Genomic DNA, 23,666 nt, shown 5'->3' with positions numbered 1-23,666 from the left:
GCTAGGGTTGAACAAGAACTCAAGCCATCAAGGCTGTTTAAGCAGCACCAACCTGTTAAACCATCCTGTTTCCATTTCTGTACTGAATATCTTGGTAGGAGCCACTGCCCAACTGATCCTTTCCTCATTTCCCCATCTCATCCTACAGATACCTTGTGAACATGGTGGTCACTGAGTTCCTGAACCTCAGGAGCTGGGGCTAGAGGAGCAGTGAACACAGAGCAAGAACTATAATCCTATCATTGGCCGGGTGAGTTCCAGTCTAACTTAAGAAGTAACTCTTCTGTGGTTTCCAGACCAGGCAAGAAACCATTTTAATGTGTAACTAAATCAAGCATAAAGTTTTCCAGTGGGTGTGACACTTTTTAAGTGATCTGTTTTTCCCAGTGTCAAATTTTCTAAATGCAATTTCTTCACTCAATTTTGGTCTCTGAGGTAGAGAGGTCCCTGATTGGTATCATAAAAGCTAGAACTGGGGTGCTGCTTCCTCCAGCTTATGCAACCATAGGGTCTAGCTTCTGTTCCGCTCAGTGGCAGATGAGATAGCCTTGGTAGTCTCTGTTGGTTTTTGCTGGCAGATTAGATACAGTCTTTCTCTACCCAGCTCTTATGATGCCATAAAGAGAGAATGAGGTTACTTATGGCAAACACACAAAACACTCCACCGGTGTACTGAATCAATGGTGCTATTCTGTGCTCACACAGGAGGCAGGATCTATCTACTGTGACAAGGTTTAAGATAAAGAATGAAACCAAGATTCTTCACTACTTCATCTAGAAGGGCTCCCTAAGTCTCAGTCAGAGATCTGTTTGTCTGTAATAATATTCACTTGATAAGTGATAGCAGAGGACCCTAAGGCTTTACTCTAACAATGTCCCATCTTTCAGCCACTTGTGCACCCATCTGTTGGTAGATGGTAGGGACCCAACATGAAGAGGCTGGGTAAGCATCTTGCTCAGTCTTCACAAGGCTACAGTATTTTCCAGCTCTTCTCACACAGCCCTTCTGGGGCTGAGGAGCCACACTTCCCAAAGCTAAGGACCACAGATTTCTCAAAAACCTTGAGAACTTTAGTTTCTGTGTCTTATGGACTTGCTCCAACCCACAGAAGTACAGTTCCCTCAGAAGTCCCATGAGTGCAGTTATGGGGTTTAAGAAAGTGTCATTGGCAGGGCATCAGCTGGGGGCATCAGCTGGGGGCTTCCAGGCCTGGGTCTGGGCAGGAAGTTGTACTGCCAACTTCCTTCCACGGCATGTTCTAACCTGGTGCATTGTAGTTCAAAAGAGGGGTCAGGCCAGCCCCCATGAATGGACAGTCAGCAAGCTCTCAACGGGGTCGCCATGAATTAGGAACCTAGGAAAGATTGTTCATGTGCATAGGATGCATCCATAAAATGCCCAGGCAGCAAGAGACACCCAAGTGCCACTGAATTTCTCAAATACAAATTTGACTTTTAAACTTTTTTTTTTTTAAATTCAGGATCAAGACCACAGACAATTTATTGTGTAAGACATGAGGTTAAGAGTGATCAAGGAAAGTTATGGCTGCGAGTGACATGGAATTAGATGAAAAGGCTCAAGTTTGTTGAAGAGAGTTTAAATTTGGCTTTTGCTCTTTGAAACGTCAAAGTAATCATAAGAAGCACTTATGCCTTACAGAGCAAATAGTCCACAGAGTGTCAGTTTCATTTTGCCAACAGGGTCACAACAGCAGTCAAACAGAAGCCTAAACACCCGAGAGTTAACATACAGGTTTGATAAGCTACAAGAAGGGATAGCGCATGCTGTGGTGAGTTCTTACTTCAGATCCACGTGGACCCTGGGACCTACTGGACGTTAAAGTGGAACCTGGGGAAAGCAGCTTTTCCATACAAAACAACAACAACACGAGGACAACAAAGAAAACCAGACTCTGCTGGGTGTCTATAATACTCATTTGCAGTAAGGCTTTCAAGATACAGGAATTTTTATAGCATTTGTATTTTAAGGATTTAGGGCAAATACATTTTTTTTTTCTACTTGATAAAAAGAAAATTAGTACTTAAAAGGTTCAAAAATATATTGATTGAGTGATTTCTTTTTTACATAAATAAATTATATTGATTTTTAGGATTTAACAGCTGAAAAAACCCTTTCTGCTTCCACTGGAGGCAAAACTGAACAAAATGTTAGTTAAATAGAGAGAGCAGCATTTCTAAGAAATCTGTTGCCAGCATTATAGACCATCTACACTACAAGAATGCCATTAAATAGGATTTATTCAATTATCAGATTCTTTCTTCTTATAGGATCAGTTATAGTATTTCTAGTTTATATCTCTGATTCATAAAACTGGGACTCCACTTTTTGAAAATACAACTGATTCATTTTTTTCAGTCACGATTTAACAGACTTCTTTGAGATGCTCATTTTAACATTTACATAATTTATAATCCCAAATGTATAAAAGACAATGACAAAAGCATCATAAATAAATAATGCAAACTGAAATAGTTATGTCAAACTTTTGGACCTTCTGATAAATTAGCAAAACTGTAACAGAAACAGTAAAAAACACAGTAAATTGTGACAACAAAAAGTGAAACTGGTACTAGTAACACTTGTATTATTTCCATGACCCTGTGAGCCCTGTGCCCCAGAGTGCTGAGCCTCGAGCTGGGCTGGCCGAGCTGGCCACGGAGGAGCCCATGGGGGATGTGGGAGGATGGGAAGGCGAACAAAAGAGGGAAGTGCTTAAAAGGTTCAGTTCCTGAACACAGAGAAGCTGAGGAAGGAGAGAACACTGCTGACGTGCAACGGTCCTGGCTAACTGATAATTTGGAATCTGGGCCCAACTGTAGGATATAACAGAGTAGAGAAATAATGGAGAGGGGAGAAATCTTTTCACAGTTGTAGCGTAACGGGTGGTACCCGTGTCCCGACAACCCTGAACCACCCTGACGACAGACCCTAGCAAGTGTTGAGCAACTACCTTCTCGCAGGCTCTGAAAAGCCTTATTCTTGGTGAAGAAAACAAAACTCCATTAGGATTCATTAAACGCAGAGGCAAATTAGTGGCTACAGAGGTTCTCGGAGGCTGAAGGGAGAGCAGCGAGTGGCCCTGTGAGGGTGAGCCCTGCCCTGCTGTGGCGGCAATGACTCGAGCTATCTGAAGCATTCTTGGAATCATATTTTAACTGGGGAGAGGGACAGTATGTATACATAAAATAATGCCTAGTCAGCCAGTATTTCTTCTTGCTGCAGGTGTCTGAAAAACAATGAATGGGGAATTACTACCAGTAAGGTTTCTGTTTTTTATAAAGAAATCAATGTGTGCAATTTCAGCCATTAGTCATACACTTCGGAGTACACTACTTAGTAATCATGATAAAATAGGGACATATTTTAACTAAAAAGTACGCATCAGCACTTCCTTTTTCTGTGCTTTTTTGGTTTCCTTGTTATGTTCTTCCTATTCAACCTAGCTCATGGAAAAGAGAGCTCCTCTTTGTCTCTGTTCTTCAGCACTTCAATGGTAAATCCCTAGACAGCTTTCTTTTTCCATTTATTTTCCTCAGATAAGTGGGAAACTTGGACAAGAAGGGGGTAGGGCGTGTCACCAAGTACTGTATTAACTACGCTTGCTGGAATGAACAACTGGAGAACAGAATGAGAACTGTGCCTCCCAGACTAGGTAGACAACATTTATCTAACGAAGTGGCAAGACCCTGCAACTATTAACATCTGTTACCATAGTTTTCAGACAGGAAATTAGGTAGGTCATATTACTTATGGAAACACAGGTTCTTATGAAGGTGAAGTGAGGGAAGTAACAAACCTTTATGGGATAAGAAACTTACAAGTCACAATAATTTCTTAAATGAAAAAGTTCTAATTGGTGTCGTTGCTGGAGTCTTTGAGTCCCCCTTCCCCAGCCTGTGCCACATGTTCTCTCTCTGGGGGCAAAGGGGCACTGGACTCAGTGTAGTTCTGATCGCTGCTGGGCTCCCTTTCACACCCAGGAGCAGGCTCTGGGTTGGGGTTTGGGGTGTCCCCTTTTGTTTTCTTCTTCTTTCTCTTCTGGCTCTCTAGACCAACTATTTCAGAGTGTCTGGCCTGCTGCATGGCCGGTAAAGCCATGCCCATGCCTGGGGAGAGAAACATAGATGGGTAAACAAGTCCAGGAGACACTCCTGGGATGAGAAATGGGTTAAAAGCCACAGGACTACTAGCAGTTATTGCGGGTTCAGACTGATCAGAAAATGGACTAGGACTAGGCTTGTCTTCAGCTACCATGTCAGTTTTTACATCATGGCTGCTTGGCTTATCCTCTGCAGTCTTTTCAGTGGCTGATGGGCCACTTTTCGTTGTGCTTGAGAGAGATGCTGGAGCAGGGGACGTGCAGGTAGTTGCCATGGGTGTGTTGAGGAGTCCTCCAACACCAAACATCTGGGGTACTGCGGCCATTCCTGGCAGCATCATGGGCAGCATGCTCAGGGTGCTCTTGACCTCTTCGCCTGTAGGCATGGTGGCAAAGCCAGCTGGGAAGCCCACCAGCCCAGTGAGGGGGATACCTGGCATATTCCTCACGTTCTGCAATCCCACCAGGTCCATCCCTGCAATCAACCCGTTCATGAACAGTGGCCCCATTCCAGAGGGAGAGTCTGCCACAATGGCGGGAGCTTTCAGGAGTTCACTCCGGGGCCGTCTCCCCCTCCTGCGGGGGCCTGCATCCCGAAGAACAGGCTCAGCCAAGGTGTGATTGAATTTGTTTTCTGGAAGAAATCCCTGAAAAAGAACGAAGAAACATAAGATGCTGATAGTTAATGATGGCAGGCAGGTGGCTACTGATGGCACACAGGTGGCTGGAGGTGATGACTATGCTGTACAGTGGCCTAGCTTGTCCCCATATCCATGAAAGGCTCCCAGTGGAAGGAGTGCTTCTGCCCACAGGCCCAGAGGGGTTCTCTCTCAGAGGTTGAGGGCATTTGGTAGTTTGGGAAAAAACAGGTCCCTGTCACTGCCAACACCTCCAACACTCACTGTAAGAAGGTGGCAGAGAGCTGGGAGCTGGAGACCAGCAGTGAAGACAACCTGGGTCTCATGGAGACCCTTATGGATGAGACCCCTTCACCAGATGCAACATTTGCCTTCCTCATGACACAGTAAGGTTTATATTGAAGTAACAAAGCAGAATATGTAAGACGGGGTTTAGAGCCAGGAGACCTGCCAGTTCTAAAAAAAAAAAAAAGGACAATGATCCCTACCTGTGTTTAACACAGTACCTGGCCTACAGGAAGCAGTGCTTGCCTGGGATGTTATTTACTTAAAAATTTTGTGTGTGCTCCATTTCCCTCTGGATCCTGAGCTTCTGGAAGGCATGACTGGAGGCAACATGAGGTGTACATGTGGGCTGGAGAAATGAAGGAACTCTGGGAGGGAATGCCACCCAAATTAGTGATGTTCTGATTTCCCTTAAGAAAGACCATCTATTTTTCTTTTCTTTGGCGGTTTATTCTTTGACTTTATTAATAAGCAAGAAGCTCTGCAGTCTGTACTTCTGCTCACAAGGACTCACAATGTCATCTGGCATTACACATCCGGACCCTTCCTGATCAGGAGGATTATGCCACACAGATCACAGAGGAGAACAGACCGCCTTAATGGTGGCAGTGAGCAGGAGGCAGCATGGTGGCGGGGAAAGCCTGAGCTGCAGCCCCACACCACCTTCATCTGAGAAGGTGCTCAGGAGCTCTGCGGGGCAGCTGGGAGCCTGCTTCGTGGAGCATATGGTTTGGCTGTGGAGAGGTAATTAGACAGACCATTGCAGTTATGACGACTCTATCTCTGAATTTGTTTAACAGATGTTATGAACAAATCCCACAGAAAGAGAAAAATGTTTTCTTTCAGGACTTAGTACCCGGAACCCCTGTGCTCCTGGAGAACTGCAGGCCTTTCTTTACTGCCCTCCATCTCTCACTGCTCTCAGTGTCACCATGTCCACGTGTGCTCACAGGACTGAAGGAAGGTGACTTCTGTTTTTCAGAAGTTTTGGTCTTTTGTCATGCAGGGGAGTATAAAGAAACAGTGCCTCAGAAGGCAGCTCCCTTTCCCAGCCACACTAAAGTGCAGTGGCCCTCATAGCCCAGGTGTCTCCCTCCTTCGGTCTCATCACGAAGCTGGTGTTACTTTAGCACCTTCCCTTGATTCCAGCAATGGTGAGGGAGGATGTTCACAGCGGCCTTGGTGGGTTTTACAACACTGAATTTGAACTGGGGACATGGGTCATCCTCAGACTAGAATGCAGAGTTTAAAGAGCCATGCAAGGTAAGAGAGCTTACTCAGTCACCTGTGCCAGAGGAGCCAACCTCTTTCCCTCTCTCCTTTTTTTTTTTTGGTACTAGGGATTGAATCCAGGGGAACTTAACCACTGAGTCACATCCCCAGCTCTTTTTATTTCGAGACAGGGCCTCACTAAGTTGCTGAGGCTGGCTTTGAACTAGCAATCCTTCTGCCCCAGCCTCCTGAACAGCTGGGATTATAGGCATTTACCACTGTGCCAGGCTCAGCCAATCTATCTCTATGAACTGCATCTGATGCCTTTTTAGGACTCTCCTGTGTACAAACACCTTCCCTTCCTGCAAGCGGGAAGTGACTGTGGATCTGGCAAGAAGTAGCCAAGGTTCCACTAGCCCACCACCTTCATGTCGCTGAATCAGGCAGGGACTTGGCTGTCCCCCTTAATAGAGCAGATAACTGGAGCAAGAAAGAAGGTGAAGGTCCCCTCCAGAGACACCAGGAGGGTCAGAAAAACCCTATTATTAGGGTCTGAAGTCCTAGAAAACATGGAGAGAGAAGTCAGGAAAGATGAGGTAGTTAAGGGCTGAGACCAAAAATAGTTTACCGTCTTCCTAAGGACTGACTTAATGCACTTCAATTCATAGCTCAGCATTTCCCACTGATTTCACCGATTCTCTTCTTCCAAAACTTTCAACATGTAAAATTCTTGGAAAACTTAACAGAGGGTAAGCGAAATAAGTCAACCGTGGAAGGTTAAGGGTCATATGTTTTCTCTCATACTCGGAAGTTAGAGAGGAAAAGGGAAAAGCAAAGGTGGGAGTGGATCTCCTAAAAATCAAAGGGTGATCATTGGAGGAAAGGGACCAAGAGGTGGGAGGCAGGGAGGGAGGGAGAGGCAAGTGCTAGAGAGTGATATTGGGCAAACTGTATTGTTACACTGTGTGCATGTACAACTGTATAACAACAGATCCCATCAATATGTACAACTGTAATGCACCAATAAAAAATGTGTGGGGAAAAAAACTGTTTTGCTTCAGGGCAGTTGAAGGGTTCGCTGGTGACACTGGTTTTGGGTCTCAGGGAGCTATGAGGACATGTGTGGTGAGCTCCAAAAGGAGCAACAGAGGAGATGTGTCCATTTCCCCAGCAGTGAGTGGTCACTGCAGGGAATCTGGCATGGAGTGGTGCTCAGGAAGGGGTGGTGGTAAGAGGAAGAGCATAAGGAGAAATGCCAGTTGCCACAAAAGAAGAATCTGCCATGTGTCAGGCACCCGTCCAAGGCTCCATAACATCCTCTCAATGAACCATCACATCAGCCCCTGGAGTCAGTCCTGTTATTAAGGCTGCTTCTCAGAGGGCTTAGACTCATGTGTAAAGTATGTATATTTGAACATTTCCAAGTCCCTAGATATAGTTATTTTTGAAGTCCTACATCGGTCCTTCAATTTCCCAAAGAATATTCAGAAAAACCAGTTCACTGTAGACAAAAAGTTTTCTGATGGCAACTTTGAGGAGAAAGCTCTTCTCTTTTAGCCTTGGGCAGGGTGTAGTGGCACACACCTTTTAAATCCTAGCGACTTGGGAGGCTGAGGCAGGAGGATCATCATGTTTGAGACCAGTCTTAGTAACTTAGCAAGGCCCTAAGCAACTCAGTGAGACCTCATCTGAAAATAAAAATAAAAAGGGCTGCAGATGTAGGTCATTGATAAAGTATCCTTGGTTTTAATCCCCAGTATTAAAAAAAAAAAAAAAAAAGAAAAAAAGAAAGATCCTTGCTATGGCAGAGCTGGAACAAACTGCTCAGTCATGTTTGCTTTCCCTTGCCTTTCACAGAGGGGCAAGGGCTGATCTGGGCATAGCTGGTTAGGGACAGAGGAGGCCAGTGCCCACCATACTATGCCACATTCCTTATATTCCCAACATGACCAACTACCTGCAATATCCTATGCTGATCATCCTGGAGCAAGTGTCTGATTTGGCTCTGAGGTCAATCACTAGGGAGAAAGTCCTGGATGGTTCTTGTTTCTAAAGAGACAATGTTTCTAAGAGCCAGGAGTGGTAGTGCACACCTCTAATCCCAGTGACTCAGGAGGCTGGGGCAGGAGGATCATAAATTCAAAGCCAGCCTCAGCAATTTAGGGAGGCCCTAAGCAACTCTAGGAAGACCCTGTCTCAAAATAAAAAAAAGGCTGGGGATGTGGCTCAGTGGTCAAGTATCCCTGGGTTCAATTCCCAGTACCAAAATAAAATAAAAACAAACAAAAAAGGAGAGGCAGTAAGATCTGTTGGATGGGGCCAGGTTAAAAGGATGATTTCCTATCAGTCTTGCACTCACCAATGCAAACCACCTCGTTCTGAGCCAGCCACTCTGTCTACATCACAGAATCCTGGGCCTTGCTGGCACATGACCTCTGCCTAGGGCCCTGGTCAGAGTAAGCACAACTCCAGCTCCAGGCTTCTCTAAGGCTCTTCAGTGTGGCCCACCAACAACTAAGAGCTGGGGAATGTCTTTTCCCTTCTCCCTCACACTTGTTCCCATTATAAGTCTGCTCTTAACTCTCCACTGGGAAGGACATGATTAATCTCAGAAATCTTTTTGTTAGGAAGGAAATTAAGCCCAGGGCTTGAGGAATAATTCTTCTACCTATTTTCAAACAATCTCTTCTAAATAAGATCTTTAACATGACAGGGCATCTAGGATGATTCAACTCATTTAAGACCAGCCTATGCCCTGCAGAACCTTTGGCCTGCCAGGTTCTTTCTGCCCTTTAGTGTACGGAACATTCCTCATGAAACATCCTTTCCCTTCTCAGAAATGAGAGCTTGCTATGAAGCCATGGACTGGTCTTCGTTTCCCTTTAGGCTTGGAGAGCAGCGCAGAAAGCTCAGAGTTAGAGGGGAATTCTTCAGCTATAGCACAGCAAGAGGAATGCTGGCAGAGGAAGGTGATGCTCACCACTTCCGGTGGAGGGAGAGTCACTCCAGCCACCCAGCTGCTGCTCACCCCTAGGTAGGTGCTCCTCCTAGCAACTTGGCGACCACACACAGTGGCCAAATTTGGCTTTGGCAGTTCCCCCTATGCATAATTATACCCTGGGTACAAACCTCCTTCCTCTTCCTGGAAGAAGGCAGAGAGAGCAAAGAGAAAGAAAGTATAGTATTCAAGCTACAATGAAGGCAAAGCTGCTTTCCTAGGTGATAGCATAAACTTTCCAGCCTCAAACGTCCTCTTCAAACATCTGGCAGCATCTATTCCAACTCTAAGATTTTTGGGTGAAGTAAGACAAGAGTGGCGACCAAAGCTTCCTGGCTCTTCCCAGGAAGGTGGGTAAGTTCATCCAACAAACACTAAGTAAGGCCTACAACAAATGTGATGTGTGGTTCTTCTTTTAAAAATTCTAAAAACAAACCAAACCAGACCAGAACAGAAGGTGGCTCTAAAACACATTTTTTGGAATAAGTGAAAAAAATCGGAGTACAGATATCAGATCTTATTAATATTCATGTTTGATAATGGCAATAATTATATAGGAAAATGTTCTTAGGAGATACATGCCAAAGTATTTAGGAGCAATGTCATATCTGCAATTTACTGCCATATGTCTCAGAAAAAAACAAACTATTTATACATAAAATATATACACATACACAACTGACATAAAAACTGCATTAACTATGAGTGTGTATACACACAGTTAATGAGCATCCACTAGGTACTGGGCACTGGCCTTCCATGCAGCTTGTGTTATGCCAAGTCTGTGGACCTCATCCAGCCACACAGCAGGAAAGAGTATATGAGCTCAAGGGAAGGAAGGCATTCCTTATAGGATTTTAATGTACTTCTAGAAAAAGAAACAGGGTTTCTGTTATGGCCTCACCATTTGTGTCCTTCCCAAATTCATATGTTGAAATCCTGTCCTCAAAGGTGAGGGCAGGTGAGGGCTCTGGGGTAGATCACAGGGGACAAGCCTATGTTCATGGGTTTAGTGCCCTTCTAAGAAACCTTACAAGAGTGCTCCATGTAAGAACATAGCAAGAAGATGTCTACCTGTGAGAACTGGGCCCTCTTCAGACACTAATCTGCAGCCATCTTGACTTTAGACTTCCTAGCCTTCAGAACTTTGAGAAATTTCTGTTGTTTATAAGCCTTTTGTTACAGTAGCCTGAACAGACTGAGTTTTAATGGGAAAAAGGGGTGTAACCGTCCCTGGACAGCTTGGATATCAGAAGGAGCTGTGGGAGACACATGACCCACCTGGAGCCGAGAGGAGCATGTGGCCCTGACTCTGCTGGGAAGGCTGAGCAGAACTGAGACCAGGTGGACAAGTGCTTCCCATTCCTGTCTTATTGCAGAGAAATGGCCTCTAAGGCAAGAAATGTGCTTGCTTAGCAAAGAAGGGAAAAGCATCTCTGGAAAGAGGCTGGCTTGCAAGAAGAGTTTAGAAATGGGTTTCCCGAGCTAGGCGTGGTGGTGCACTCTTGTAATCCAGTGACTCAGGAGGCTGAGGCAGATGGATCAAAAGTTCAGAGTCAGTCTCAGCAACTTCACAAGGCCCTAAGCAATTCAAAGAGACCCTGTCTCAAAATAAAAAATAAAAAGGGCTGGGGATGTGGCTCAGTGGTTAAATTCCCCTGGGTTCAATCCCTGGTCCACAAAACAAAACGAATAAAAAGAAATGGGCTTCCTGGGAAGGGTGCCTACAGAGAGGGATGAACACTAATTTCCAGGGAACATGAAGTAAACCACTAGACATGCAGATAGTAATGAAGAAGCCAAAAGGGAAACCACATTGCTTTTATGACATGTGTGTAAACTAAAAGCTCAGGGACCACAACAAGGCAAGGACTAGAGGTCTTCACCTGATGACTTCACTGAGACACTTGCTGTGTGCTAAAACACAAAGGGAAGGGTGAGGAAAGACAGAAAGAACAGAAGTTGGATCAGTTTGTATAGCACAGTAGCACAGTAGCCTAAGAAAAGGCTGATAAAGACTTTAAGAATAAAGAGAGGGCAAAGGGTGGCTTTTACAATGTATTAAATTTGGGGGACTGAGCCCAGGTCTTCCTCCCAGTGTCTGTGGTAGAGTATGCAAATGAATGAGAACAGTTGTCTGTGGAGCTGCTGGGAGAGTGACAAAATGAGTGACAAGTTCTTTGGAACATTAAATAACAACTCCTTCTGCACAAGGAGGAAATGATTAGGATGGGTGGTCTTTTGCAACTAAAATAAGAAATCGCACTCAGGAATTCTACCAAGAAGGGAACCATCCTCAGGGAAGCTGCAGCTGGCAGAGTGCTGGAGAGAGTGTTCAGGAGAGTCTGAGTTCAAGGAACAACACATGTGCCCCTGGGGACTGAAGCTCCTGTTTGGGCAGGAAGTACTTTGAGGAGGTTAAAAGCTCAATGATGTGCAACTTGTCCATGCTCAACATGTTTTCGACTGAAATGTTACCACTGCCCCCTAGAGGTTATGATTTTTCTATTCCAAATTTGTACTCGTCTGTAAACTAATTAACTCTGATTCCACATACTCTAAGTATTCTGTAGATGTCCTTGAAGTCCCTTCCAGTCTCATGACTCTGTAATAGGAAAGGGCAGGGCTTGGAACCAGTTGTTTTTCACTGCCAGTGGGGATGCACTAGGAGGAAATATCTTAAATGGTAATCAAAAATGTAGATAAAAAATTTAAAATTTCTGAAAAGAGACTGCTGTAGACAGATTAAAGTTTCTTTTCTCTCCTAACACTACAAATAGGAAAAAAAAAAGTTGTTTTGGGAATGATTCAACAGTTGTTTAAGTGGTAAAGGTTAAAAGCAAATGACCATGGGGAGAGTCACACTGCTGTTCAAAAATGCCCTGGGCACCTCTTAGCATTGTTCATCAACTCTCTGTGCTGGCCTCTTGTCCTCTGGAAAAATATCGCCCAGCTATCCACTTCCAGCTGGGGCTTTGTCTCAAGTATACAAAGCAGGGATTAACCAGGACATTCTCCTTACCCCCTGAAACCAATGACCCTCTTCCTACCCTCAGTCCTGGCTCCTTAGGGACAGCAGGAACCCTTTCTTCTCCACTCAGAGAGCTGATGTCTAATTTTCCAGGTTCTTTACAGCGTGGCCTCCTCTGCTTTGGTTTGTCCGAAAAATTCTAGGAGGCAAATGAGACCAATATTAAAAAACACTGTGCAACAGTGAGGGTAGTGCTTTTCAGTTGGTTTTGGTATTTTTCCCATTGATGGCCCTCTGCTTAGGACCCCACCACAGCCCTCACTGAGGCTTTCTCTCCTTGAAGGACCAGCAATCCTGCAGCAAGCTGAAAGCAGGCTGTGTGGGCCCTGGGCCCTGGGCCCTCTAGAGTACAGCACCTGAGCTGACCACTAGCTTCCCAAGGCACTGCTGAATCCCTAACCTTGGGATATGTCCCTGTCCACGGTACTTGCCTGCTGCCTTTGTCTACCTTTGGAGATTGTACACCTGTGTTTTTTTTTTTTTTTTTTTTTTCCCTGTGTGCTCTCTACCTATTTGTTTTATTAGTCTTCTAGATGTACCAGGAAAAAGACAGTAGTGGGGTAGATGAGCAAGTAAGAAAAGAGAAATCGAGACAAATTATCAGTGCTCAGGAGTCTTCCTAAAGATTCCTTATCAGGACTTGGAGTACAAGCAGCAAAATGACCAAAGAAAGCTCCCAAAGCAGCAAATGACCAAAGAAAGCTCCCAAAGCAGCAAATGTAAACTAAGAATAGACACCCTCCACACACCCAATATAAGTTGCATTAATTTGGAAAATTTTCATTAAGTGGCAGAATTTATAAAACCTAAAGACTTATCTGTAAGCTTATGTTATTATGTGGCTGTTTTGGGGGCATGGGAGGCTGAACTTTGGCAAGTTCTGTCCTGTTAAGATTTTGCATGTGGACTTCTTGGCACAGTATTCTGACATGGGCCTTAATTTCTTTACTAGAGGATTTTGCCAGAATTTATACATAAAAACAGAAAACAAACTTTTTTCTCCTTAATAGCACATGTTTGTCAAAATTGGCCTCAAGTCATCAGGAAGTTAACAGCAGTCTTAGGTAGCACCAGTAAACACTTACTGCCCCAAAGCCAGGCATGTCTAAAGAGTAGTCAGCCTGCTGCCGCAGCCAGTCAAGCAGACTCTTGCTGGGAACAGCTTTCTCAGCCTGGCTGTTGGTGGTTGCTGCAGGCTCGGGGGCAGAGGTAACAGGTCCGGGGCCTTCAGAATGTGTGGTGCTTAGGGTGGCCTGCCCTGGGTCTTCATGGACTTCCTGAAGGAAAAAAATGAGCATGTGTAGTTAATTTTGACAAATGAAAATTAATTCCTAAAATTTAAACACACAAGGTGTTCTTCAAACCTCACTGTCTATTTCTACTACCTACTTTCATGGCTGGGTGCTTGCATTAGAATCCCACACACACTCCTGACCACTGCTCTCACACATGATGGGTACTCTTTCCACCTGAATTTCCTTCTTTCCCATCTGATTACTTGGCAAACTTTAAGTCCATCCTGATAGCTCTGATTTGTCTACTTCTTTATCACCTCCACTGACTGTCCCAGGCAATATTGGCTGTTCCAGCTCCTGACTTTCTCAGCACTTTGTTTACAGCTCTCTACCTCACAGAAAACGCCACACTGAAATTTGCTCACATATTTCCCCCCTCTAGTTTGAATGTCTGTCTTATTCATTTCTGTATTACCAATGCCTATCATAGGGATCTACTAAAAAATATAGTATCAGTGCTAAATAGGGGGCTGCATTAATAAATTTAAAAAATACTCTGAGGCCAAGGAAAAAAATGTTAAAAATTCTTTTTTTATTAGTCATTCCACCAGAATTCTGAGTATTACAGAGAAATCATGGCTTTGTACTTGTAAAAAAGGTAACCTCTTGCCAGGCAAGGTGGTGTATGCCTGTAATCCTTGCTACTCAGGAGGGTGAGGCAGGAGGATTTCAAGTTTGAGGATAGCTTCATCAACTCAGAGAGACCCTGTCTCAAAATAAAAAATAAAAAGATCTGGGAATGTAGTTCAGTGGCAGAGAACCCCTGGGTTTGATCTCCAGTATTGCAAACAAAACAAAACAAAATGTAACAAATGTAACCTCTTAAAATTAGCTTGCAGGACTAGGCAGGGGAAAAAGGGCTTGCCACTTCAGCTTTCCAAAATTACATAGAAAGTCTAAGGGGAAGATATACCCTAAATAATTTAGCCTAGAAGTAAAGCTCTCAGGATCTAAAATACAAGGCCCCTCGTTTGGTTTCCTGTTCTGCCATTTTGTAGCTGGATAATTTTGGGCAAATTATTTAATGCTTTTAAGTTTTAGGTTCTTTATCTATAAAACATCTATCTCCACAGTATTGTTAAAGATCAAACAGGACCATGAAAAACCCTGACACAGTGCCTAGCCCATAGTAGGTACTCAATAAGTACTGGCCATTGTTTTCTCTTTTAAAATTAGACAACTTGAAATATGATTCTAATGTGTTTACATGAAATATGTTTTAGGGTTCAAAATCCAATATTAAGCATTAAGCGAAGTCTAAAGGAGATTTCTCTTGGCCAGTACACAGTTTCTGACTTCTCGTTGCTTACAATGATCTTCTTTGAGTTTAGAATATTAGTGTGATCTTAGTGAATCCTCTCACAGCAAACCCTCTAGGTAGTTTTACAGAGGAGCAAAGCGAGGCTCAGCAGTGTGCCTGATGTCACCTGATGTCAAGCCAGGCCTAACATTCAGCCAGTTTTGACTCCTGTTCCTGCTCTACAGGAGGAGGCCCTCACTACACTGAGGAAATGCTGAAAGGTCAACCCTGCTGTCTTGCTTTGCTCTCTCAACTGTCAGAGGCTCTTCTGAAACAGTGGAGGATCTGGGTTTCTTCTATTTGAAGTAACAAGACTTCCTGGCTCAGTTTCCCAGGCCACACATAGATGAAGAGCCATTAATGGATTAGCATCTATTTCTACAAAAGGTAGACTACATCTTATAACAAGAGCGATTAAGTAGGACAACTGAAAGAGGGATGAGAGATCCATAAACCAAAATACTTGGTTTCTGAGGAAGGGTTTGTTTCCTTGTTCAGAAAGGTCAATGTTTTACTAAAATGACCTACCAAGATTCCTGCCTGAAGTGTTTGCTCCTTCAAAAAGATTAGGTCCATCCCTCCTTCTGCATGTTTCCGTCTCCCTCTCCGCCTCCTTGTGGCAGCATCGTCTCTTCTGAGGCTTCCGTTGATGATCTGTCCAGTCACTGGGTGAATCAGGCCAGCTTGTAGAATTCCAGACAAGTCCATACCAAGGGCTCCTTGAAGTGAACCGATAGCTCCAATCTTAGGGGTGCTGGCACTCACTGGAAAAGGGGATGTGGCTCCTGGGGACCCCTCTGATGAGCAGGAGAGATCTATAGCTGACTCCCCATGCCAGCCATTGAGGATGATGGAGGGGTGCCCGTGGGTTGCAGAGAACTGGTCTAGGCTCCGAGCCTTAGCATCCCTGTCCACCTCAAACTCATAGGGACGTCTGTGCTTTTGTTCATCTTTTGTGAATACTGGAGCTAAGAAGCTCTCCTGTGAATACACACATGGCAAAAGAGGTTTGAATGTCACTTTTGTGGCTGAACATCAGCTCCTCTTCCCGATCTGATTTTTAGGCTTATTTCCAGACAGCTTCTTTAAGTTCTCTGAACTCAAGTCTCCTCATAAAGCACCTGGATTGCTTATTAAAATGCAGATTCTATTTCAATGGGCCAGGGGTAGAGCCTGAGAGTCTGCATTCTGAAAAGGTTTCCAGAGGCTGCCACCACTGCTGGTCCCTGCACTACACTTAACAGCCACAAGATTATAACAGAGGGATTCTCAGCCTCAGCTCAACATCAGAATTATTTGGGAAGTTAAAAAAAACTCAAAAAACAAAACAAAACAACAACAACAAAAAACCAAACAACTCCACCCTAATATCCAGATCATATTTTAGACCAATGAAATCAGAATCAGTAGCTTTCAAAGTCCACGGCAAATTCCAATGTGCAATGGAGAGTGAGAACCAGTGTATTCACAACCTCCCTCAAATAGAACCCATCACCTTCCACAGAAGTGTGCAGTCCTGCCTTGATTTCCTAATTTCTATCGGTTCCTATTGCTCTCAGAATTGTCCAAGGGTTGAACACACCCATCTCTTCATGCTTCCTTCTCTTTACATGTTTACAAGTTATCAAATCACCCTTGCCACGTTTGTTCCTTTCTTTGTACCCATTCTGCCTCTAACCTACAATTCAGAACTACTGTATCAGTTCCCCACCAAGGCCCCCACCTGAGGCACTCCTCTTTCCTACCAGCACACCCCCTTGCTAACCTGCAGACACCAGTCAAGCTGCAAAACCCTGCTTTCAGTACATATTCCTCTGCTCCAAAACTTTTAACAGCTCTCCACAGCTCATGGGTTAAAGTCCAAATACCTCAATTAACAATTCCTCAGTTTCTAATGGCTCTGACAAAAACTCACCATCCATTCAGTAAACATTTGTTGAATGAAAGACTGAATTGAAAATGGAATGGGGCCACCATTCTTTGTTTTGTGGTCCATGTTCTCCTTATGGCCTCACCTTCTGGATCTGGGCTGCCAATGCTGCACAATTGCTGAAACTGTGTTCTGCCACCTCTGCCTCTGAGAGGCTATTTCGAGAACCAGCACTGCTAGTTATGACAGGGGTGGGCAGTGTGCCGGAGGGCTCATACTGCTGGCTGGAGGGCCACTTCCCCTTTAACACCACATGGCAGATGTTATCCAGGCGGTTAATTATCACACGATCCTGGGATAAAAAGATAACAGCTTTGAGAAATAAGCACAAAGTCTCTTGAGATCAGGGGTCAGGTTTTCTTACCAGAAGGAGCTGATTAGAAAAGAACACTCAAATGTACTCATACTTTATAAGCCTTAAGTTTCATAGTCCAGACAATCAAGATTAAATAGTACTATAAACATGAGGATAATTTGGCACTTTTTTAGTCAAGGGCATATATCTTCAGTGTTTAAATGTTATATAATTAATACTTTTTAAAAGATACTGAACATTTACCTTGCGTTCATTTCATGGAAATACTTTAAAAAATTTGAAATACAGGAATCAAAGCTGAGAATGCTTTGAGTGGAGAATGCAAGCTCTGATAGATACCTTTGGCCACTCTGAGAAGGAATAAAGAGTTTTTTCCTGCAGTAGCTGAGCAATGGTAGGAGCTCGGGTCTCCTGAGGGTCTTCCCCAAGGTCCCCTGTGATGCCTGATGCCGAGCTCTTGCTTTCTTCTTCAGAGTATTTCCCTGGGTAGTCTGGACAAGGAGATTAAAAAAAAAAAAAAAAACACCTAATTAGGGGCTTGGGAGATAATAGTGATCTAAGTGATTAGGTGATCCATATTTGTCTTTTCATTTCATTTCTTTTTTTTTTCCTTTTGTGGTGCTGGGGATTGAACCCAGGGCCTTGTGCATGCGAGGCAAACACTTTACCAACTGAGTTATATCCCCAGCCCTTGTCTTTTCATTTTTTAAATCAGCTTACTCTGTGGTAACTTATTATTTCTTGATATACATACTTTTAGTTGTAGATAGACGCAAAACCTTTGTTTTATTTATTTATTTTTATGTGGTGCTGAGGATCGAACCCAGTGCCTTATGTGTCCTAGGTAAGTACTCTACCACCGAGCTACAACCCCATACTTGTGCTAACTTATCTTAAGCTGAATATTAATTACCACATCTTCTATTTCCAAGAGAACCAAGTTAGTGAAACCATAAAGGCAAATCCTGCTTCAGGACCAGTGCATGCTGCATACCAACAGTGTACCCACATGGACAATGAAAGAAGAGAGAAGGGAAATTTCTCTGTATTCATGAGTAACAGGAGATGAATGGCTGCATTTCTCATTGGTATCATGGACAAGAGAAAAAACATTTGAAGGGACAGTCTATGAAGTATAAAATGTAACACAGCAAGGGGGTGATATTAATGAGGAATGATGAAGAATTATGACACAACACAGGTAAAGGAGACCAGATCCATGTCAAAAACAATGTAAAGAAATCTGGAACATTTCAATTACTTCATTGATGCAGGGGGACAGTGTGGGGGGGGATGCAGCTCCTTCCTTTCAAGCTTAAGTAATGATGAAAGTTAATTATCAATATGAAATGGGTTTTCAAAGATCCACTTACCAATAATGACAGGGAAGAACAGATAGCAGTGAAATGCCCAGGGCTGAAAAGCTGTGGTCCTTTTTTCTTGGTGAAATGACAAGGAATGTCTGTCTACCTTTAAAAGTGTGGTGACTTCACTTCTGGCTGCAAGTCTCCTAGGGAACTGCAGAGAACTTTACTATCAACAGCCTTGCTAGTGGACTTCAGAGTAAGCAAGCCATACTAGTGAGGACCCTCAGGGTTCTTAAGAGTCTCATAGGAAAGCAGTAAAAATAAAGCAATGACTGAAATTACAAACTGTGATAAGTTCTATAAAGTGAAGGAAATAAGGTACTATGACAGAGACTAAGAGGGAAGGATCTCCCTAAGTAGACTGGTTGAGAGAGAAAACCCAGAGAGGTGAGGAGGCAGTGAAGGAAGGTTATTTTGAACATGCCAAGGAACAAAAAAGACAATGGAGGTTGGGGGGGATAAAAATCATCTAAATTGTCCTGAGTCCCACAAGTCTTGAGAGAAAAATTGAATTTTATTATGTACTTGATGGAAGCACCATTGAGGTTTTTTTTTTTTTAAAGAGTGAGAGAGAGTGAGAAAGAGGGAGAGAGAGAGAGAATTTTAATATTTATTTTTTAGTATTTGGCAGACACAACATCCTTGTCTGTATGTGGTGCCGAGGATCGAACCCGGGCCGCACGCATGCCAGGCGAGCGCGCTACCGCTTGAGCCACATCCCCAGCCCCACCATTGAGGTTTTAAGCAGAGGAGCCACGAAAACTGGGGGCTGGCCCTGTCAGGTACACCAGTGGAGTTACTGCTTCTTTAGGAATGCTGATTTCTAATCTCCAGAGCAGGGCTAACCTTTCTGCACCATGTATCCCACACCTCCCGTGTGTGGAAGATCCCCTCCAAGGTCTGCAAAAGTACTTTCAGCAGCACTGGTGCAGGAGACCCCCACCCATACATGTGCGCGATGCTTATCCAGTATCACAACGTGTATGAGGTTCGTGGTTCTTCTCCCTGACTTAGGTGACACCAAAGAAGAAGGGAAAGAGGAACTTTTCTTGTCTAAATCACATTTGCCCTGTGCTCATTTGATGGTCTGGGTTTCCAAACACTGATTATTTGGTGATTTTTTTCCATAGTAGGGTTCAAAAAGTAATGTGGATTTTATAACTGGATACCTGGAGGCCTAGGGCAAGGAAAAAGCCTGGGGTATGGTCCTTACTAGCTTCTGGCTTGGTGGGGCCATGAAGCCATCAGGCTGTTTTCAGTTCAGTTCAGTCCTCAACCTAACTAGCTTGTGACTTTTGATTTGGCTTCTCTCCTAAGACAGATGTGGACCACAGTGACCAAAACCAAAGAGAGGAGTTTAAAAACAAAAAGAAGCTAGGTAACTCAAAGAAGATTAACCACTCTACTCTCTTCCCTTCTTTAATATAAAACCACTGTCCCAGGAAACAGAAGCTGTGCCTGTCTCACTCCCTGAGTGCCACAACCAGCACCAGGCAGACATCATCAGGGTTGGTTTTTATAATAGTAAGAACAAATGAACACTTTCTCTTTGTTCATCCTAATATGCCCTCTTGGACCTGATGAAATAAAAACAGCAAATAAGAATCATTTGCTGCTGTTGCTCCTTGGGATCCCTACCATTATATGTTTATATTCATGTAAAGCATAAGGAATCTCAGTCACATTTATTTTTTTCTTAACATTTTGAAATTCCTTCTCACTTGAACCTTCATCTAAGATTTCTCTATTTAAAAAGGTCAAACTTATTTGTTTGGTTACTTTATTTATTTTTATTTTGCTGTTACAAAAAGAACCTCAAGAAAAATGCACTGATATTACACTGAGTTCTGACAATGACATGAATAAATGCTACTTTCCATGCTCACTTCAGTAAAGGTGAACATTATTTGTATTTTTGAAGTTCTTGCAAATTAACGGCTCTTATATTAGCTGCAGTCTCTGAGGTCCCAAAGCTGTTCTTCTTTAACCAACCTGAAGCACCTGATCTAGTGTAAGAACCAACCACTTCTCCTTAGCACTGGACTTTGCATCTATTGCATAAAAGCACACAAGCCCCTGCCCAGATCACATGGCTGCTATTATGATCTACAATCAACCTCAGTTTTCTGGGATGATCACAGTTGCTACTCTGTTTCAGACCAAGACCTATGACCTTTGGTTTCAAGCATATGGTGTTGTAAAACATTTAGTGGCCCTATCATGAAGCCCCTTCCTGTCATGTAAGGACTGGTTTATCCAAAATACTACAAAATTTTACATACTATACCTTGACTATGGCAGGTCCCATCTTGATCATAATCATCTTTATTCTCAAAATCCATGTCTTCGGACTTGGGCTCACTCCCTTCGGGAGTACATGTGGAGAAACTTTTTTTCCCCTCTGCACTTTCTTTCCAAGGTTCTTTTAAAAGCTCATGTTTCACTTTAAATAGCTCTGATGGAAGAGCAGTGGGCTCACCTTCCACTGCAGTATTACTGGCTTTGCTTCTGTACAGGTCTGGGTTGTAAGCCTTGGGTTTCTCCACTTCAAATTCATCACTCCCAAGGCCATGTGCCCACCTCTCCATGTGTTTGCAGTGGCACTGACAGACTACTGGAGGAAAGGACCTTTGTGGTCCAGGAGTCTGGCTTACTATCTCCAGGCTTCCTTTCTTGGCTTCTTCCAGAGGGAAGCCTCGGATCTTTTCCCTTGGGATATTTGCAACAGGCTCAGTGAGATGTAAAACCTCTGACCTTTCTCTTGTGTCTGTTGCCACTACTAAGGTTTCTTCCTCATTTTCCTCTTCTTCTTCATCTTCATCACTCTGGTTCTGATTCAGAATCAATTTACTTTCTAAACTTTTGTTTTCTAATAAATCAATTAATTGTTGATCAGATGAGAGGTTTCTTTTGGAGTCACAGACAGTAAGACTGCACATATTTACAAGCCCACTTCCATTTCCTGCATCTAAGACAGGGGAAGCTAAGCATTTGGCTTCTAGCTGCCCCATGCTTTCAGGTCTCTGCCCTGTTTCACTGCAGCAGGGATCCCCTTCCTTTGAAATCGATATCAACAAATGTTTTCCACTTTTAATGTTCATTTGAGCTACTCCTTCTTCTAAGCTACTCATAAGAGAGGAACCTGAAGTTATTGCTGTCTCATGGCCACCAGGCTGGCAGCTCCCATCTCTGCTTGCCGAGATGGCAATGGCATCTTTTCTAGAGTCCATATTGGTATTTGGGCTCTCCTGAAAAGAGCCTGCCTCTCGGCTGAACACCTTCTTACCATACATCATATTATCCAAGGACTCAGGCAGCAGACTTTCATCATGGTTGATGGAAATGACATCTTGAACTTTAGAAATAAAGTTTTCACAAGTCATGTCAGGTAAGTTGCCCCCAGGCAGAACAAGATGATCATCTCTGTTTTCTATTTTCACCAGATTCTCGGGTTCACTTTCAAGTGACTCTGAAGTCCTACTCATTTGAGTATAGGTAAGAGATTCATATAGTTTAGAGTTGGCCTGGTAAAGGCAACAGAGACTTCCTGGTGGCTGGGTATCAGTTCTTTTATGCTGGGCATAGTTTCTATAGGCATCCAGGAAGGACAGCTGGGGGTCATTCATGATGTAATAGTCAGTGCGGTTGAGCCCATGTTTGGCAGTGCCGATGAGCAGGTCTCGATCATGTTTCCCACACTCCCACCAGACTGGGAGGTATAGGCTGGGCCTGCAGAGCTGAAGGCGCTCGTGCAGCTGAGGACACCTGAGCACCTGCTCACGGATCTTCCGTAACAGTTCAATGCGGTACAGAGTCCTTGCAGCCCGTTCCTCTGTGATTGGTTCAACATAGATGGTGGCATCAGGGGGACCTGAAGAGAAAGGGAAATGCAGAGCCTATTACTTAAAGGTGATTTTAGATACTCCCTTCCCGCTGAGCCTCTGCATCTTTAGGAAACTAAAAAGGTATGGACAAGGACAGATCTTGAAGGTGAAAGAAAACATCAGTCTGTACATAATAGTTGCCATTTAATTGACATATGCCATCTACCCTCTACATTAGGTACTTCTTCCGTGTTATCTAGTTCTCACAAAAATCCTATGATATGTCAGTATCATTCCTGTTTAAGGATGATGAAATAAGCTACATTGCTCAAGGCGGCAGAACCAGAATTCAAATCCAGATCTTGGAGTATGACTCCAAGTTCTTTCCAAAATATCCAGCTCCTTGGTCTGAATGAAAACACTTTAACCATGCCACATGTTGGGCAAAGGCAGGATGTCTGTGCACACTGTCAACAGCTGGGAAGCCATGCTGGATAGGCTCAATAATGACAGCCACTTATTTTCTATAAGTCAATACATAAGAAAACGTTTAAAGTTATTAAGATTTAATTAAAAGAAGTTCTAAAGTTCAGAGTAGGATAAATCTTAATGTTACTTAAAAAAAAAACACCCATTCTTTAGTAAAAGTAGTTAACGGTAGTCTCTCAATATTTCTGTGAGGTTTTAATCTGAGTTTTAACTTTCATCAGTTACTTCATTTGAGGAGAGGTAAACTATTTTACTGGGGGGGTGGATCCAATTAAAAATTCATGAATTTCTAAGAACTTACTTGTCTTTAACTGAATTCTTCAGGGAGACTACACTTGCATAGTTACATCTAAAGTAACCCTGCAGTTTGAACACACCAGCATGTTCTTTCCCCACCTCATCTGAAAACATTATGACAAAAAGTTTTCTCACCACCATCTTTCCACGTGGGCAGACGACAGACATTTCGGCACATGGCCACAAAACTATAAAAATAGTGTTCCAAGTTCTCATCTGACTTCTTGTCCAAACGGGAAATGATGCGGAACTGGGTCCAATCGAAGGTTTTCTTTTCTTGATCATAAACCACTCCAAAGGAAGATACTGTTCTGTAGAAATCTGCTTGTTCTCTTCTAGTCCACCTTGAGATTTAATCAGAGGGGAAAAAAAATTGAACTGTTTTTCCCCCCTCCAAAAAGGCCAAACTACTTATTGAGCACATACTATAAAAGCCTATGAAATCAAGAAAGCAGGTGGACTGGTTTGTCCATTTTTATTTAAGTTAAATTGGGGTTGAGAAGTTTATAACAACAGATCACCAAAGAAGGAACCACTTTTAAATCTTCAGCTCTTCCTTCTGG

At 43.4% G+C, this 23,666-nt stretch overlaps 1 protein-coding gene across 3 annotated transcripts in view; it reads right to left on the bottom strand.

Annotated features, from left to right (window-relative positions):
- Positions 1-1,582: 1,582 nt before the first annotated feature.
- Positions 1,583-23,666, bottom strand: part of Chd6 (chromodomain helicase DNA binding protein 6) — a 166,545-nt gene continuing 144,461 nt past the window's right edge. The window contains exons 30-37 of one of the 3 annotated variants that reach the window (XM_048810932.1): positions 23,239-23,447; positions 20,781-22,364; positions 17,466-17,617; positions 16,896-17,102; positions 15,409-15,861; positions 13,371-13,562; positions 12,305-12,424; positions 1,583-4,768 (exon numbers count right to left, since the gene is read on the bottom strand). In XM_048810932.1, coding sequence (XP_048666889.1) covers positions 3,872-4,768; positions 12,305-12,424; positions 13,371-13,562; positions 15,409-15,861; positions 16,896-17,102; positions 17,466-17,617; positions 20,781-22,364; positions 23,239-23,447 — 3,814 coding nt within the window. In that variant the 3' untranslated portion in view covers positions 1,583-3,871. Of the gene's footprint in view, positions 4,769-6,310; positions 6,359-12,286; positions 12,425-13,370; positions 13,563-15,408; positions 15,862-16,895; positions 17,103-17,465; positions 17,618-20,780; positions 22,365-23,238; positions 23,448-23,666 lie in introns of those variants that run through there. The other 2 variants (XM_048810934.1, XM_048810933.1) reach the window with 2 other exon arrangements.

Source organism: Marmota marmota, unplaced genomic scaffold (genome assembly GCF_001458135.2).
Source record: "Marmota marmota marmota unplaced genomic scaffold, marMar, whole genome shotgun sequence".
Classification (NCBI taxonomy): domain Eukaryota; kingdom Metazoa; phylum Chordata; class Mammalia; order Rodentia; family Sciuridae; genus Marmota; species Marmota marmota.
This window is presented reverse-complemented; position numbering and strand designations above follow the sequence as displayed.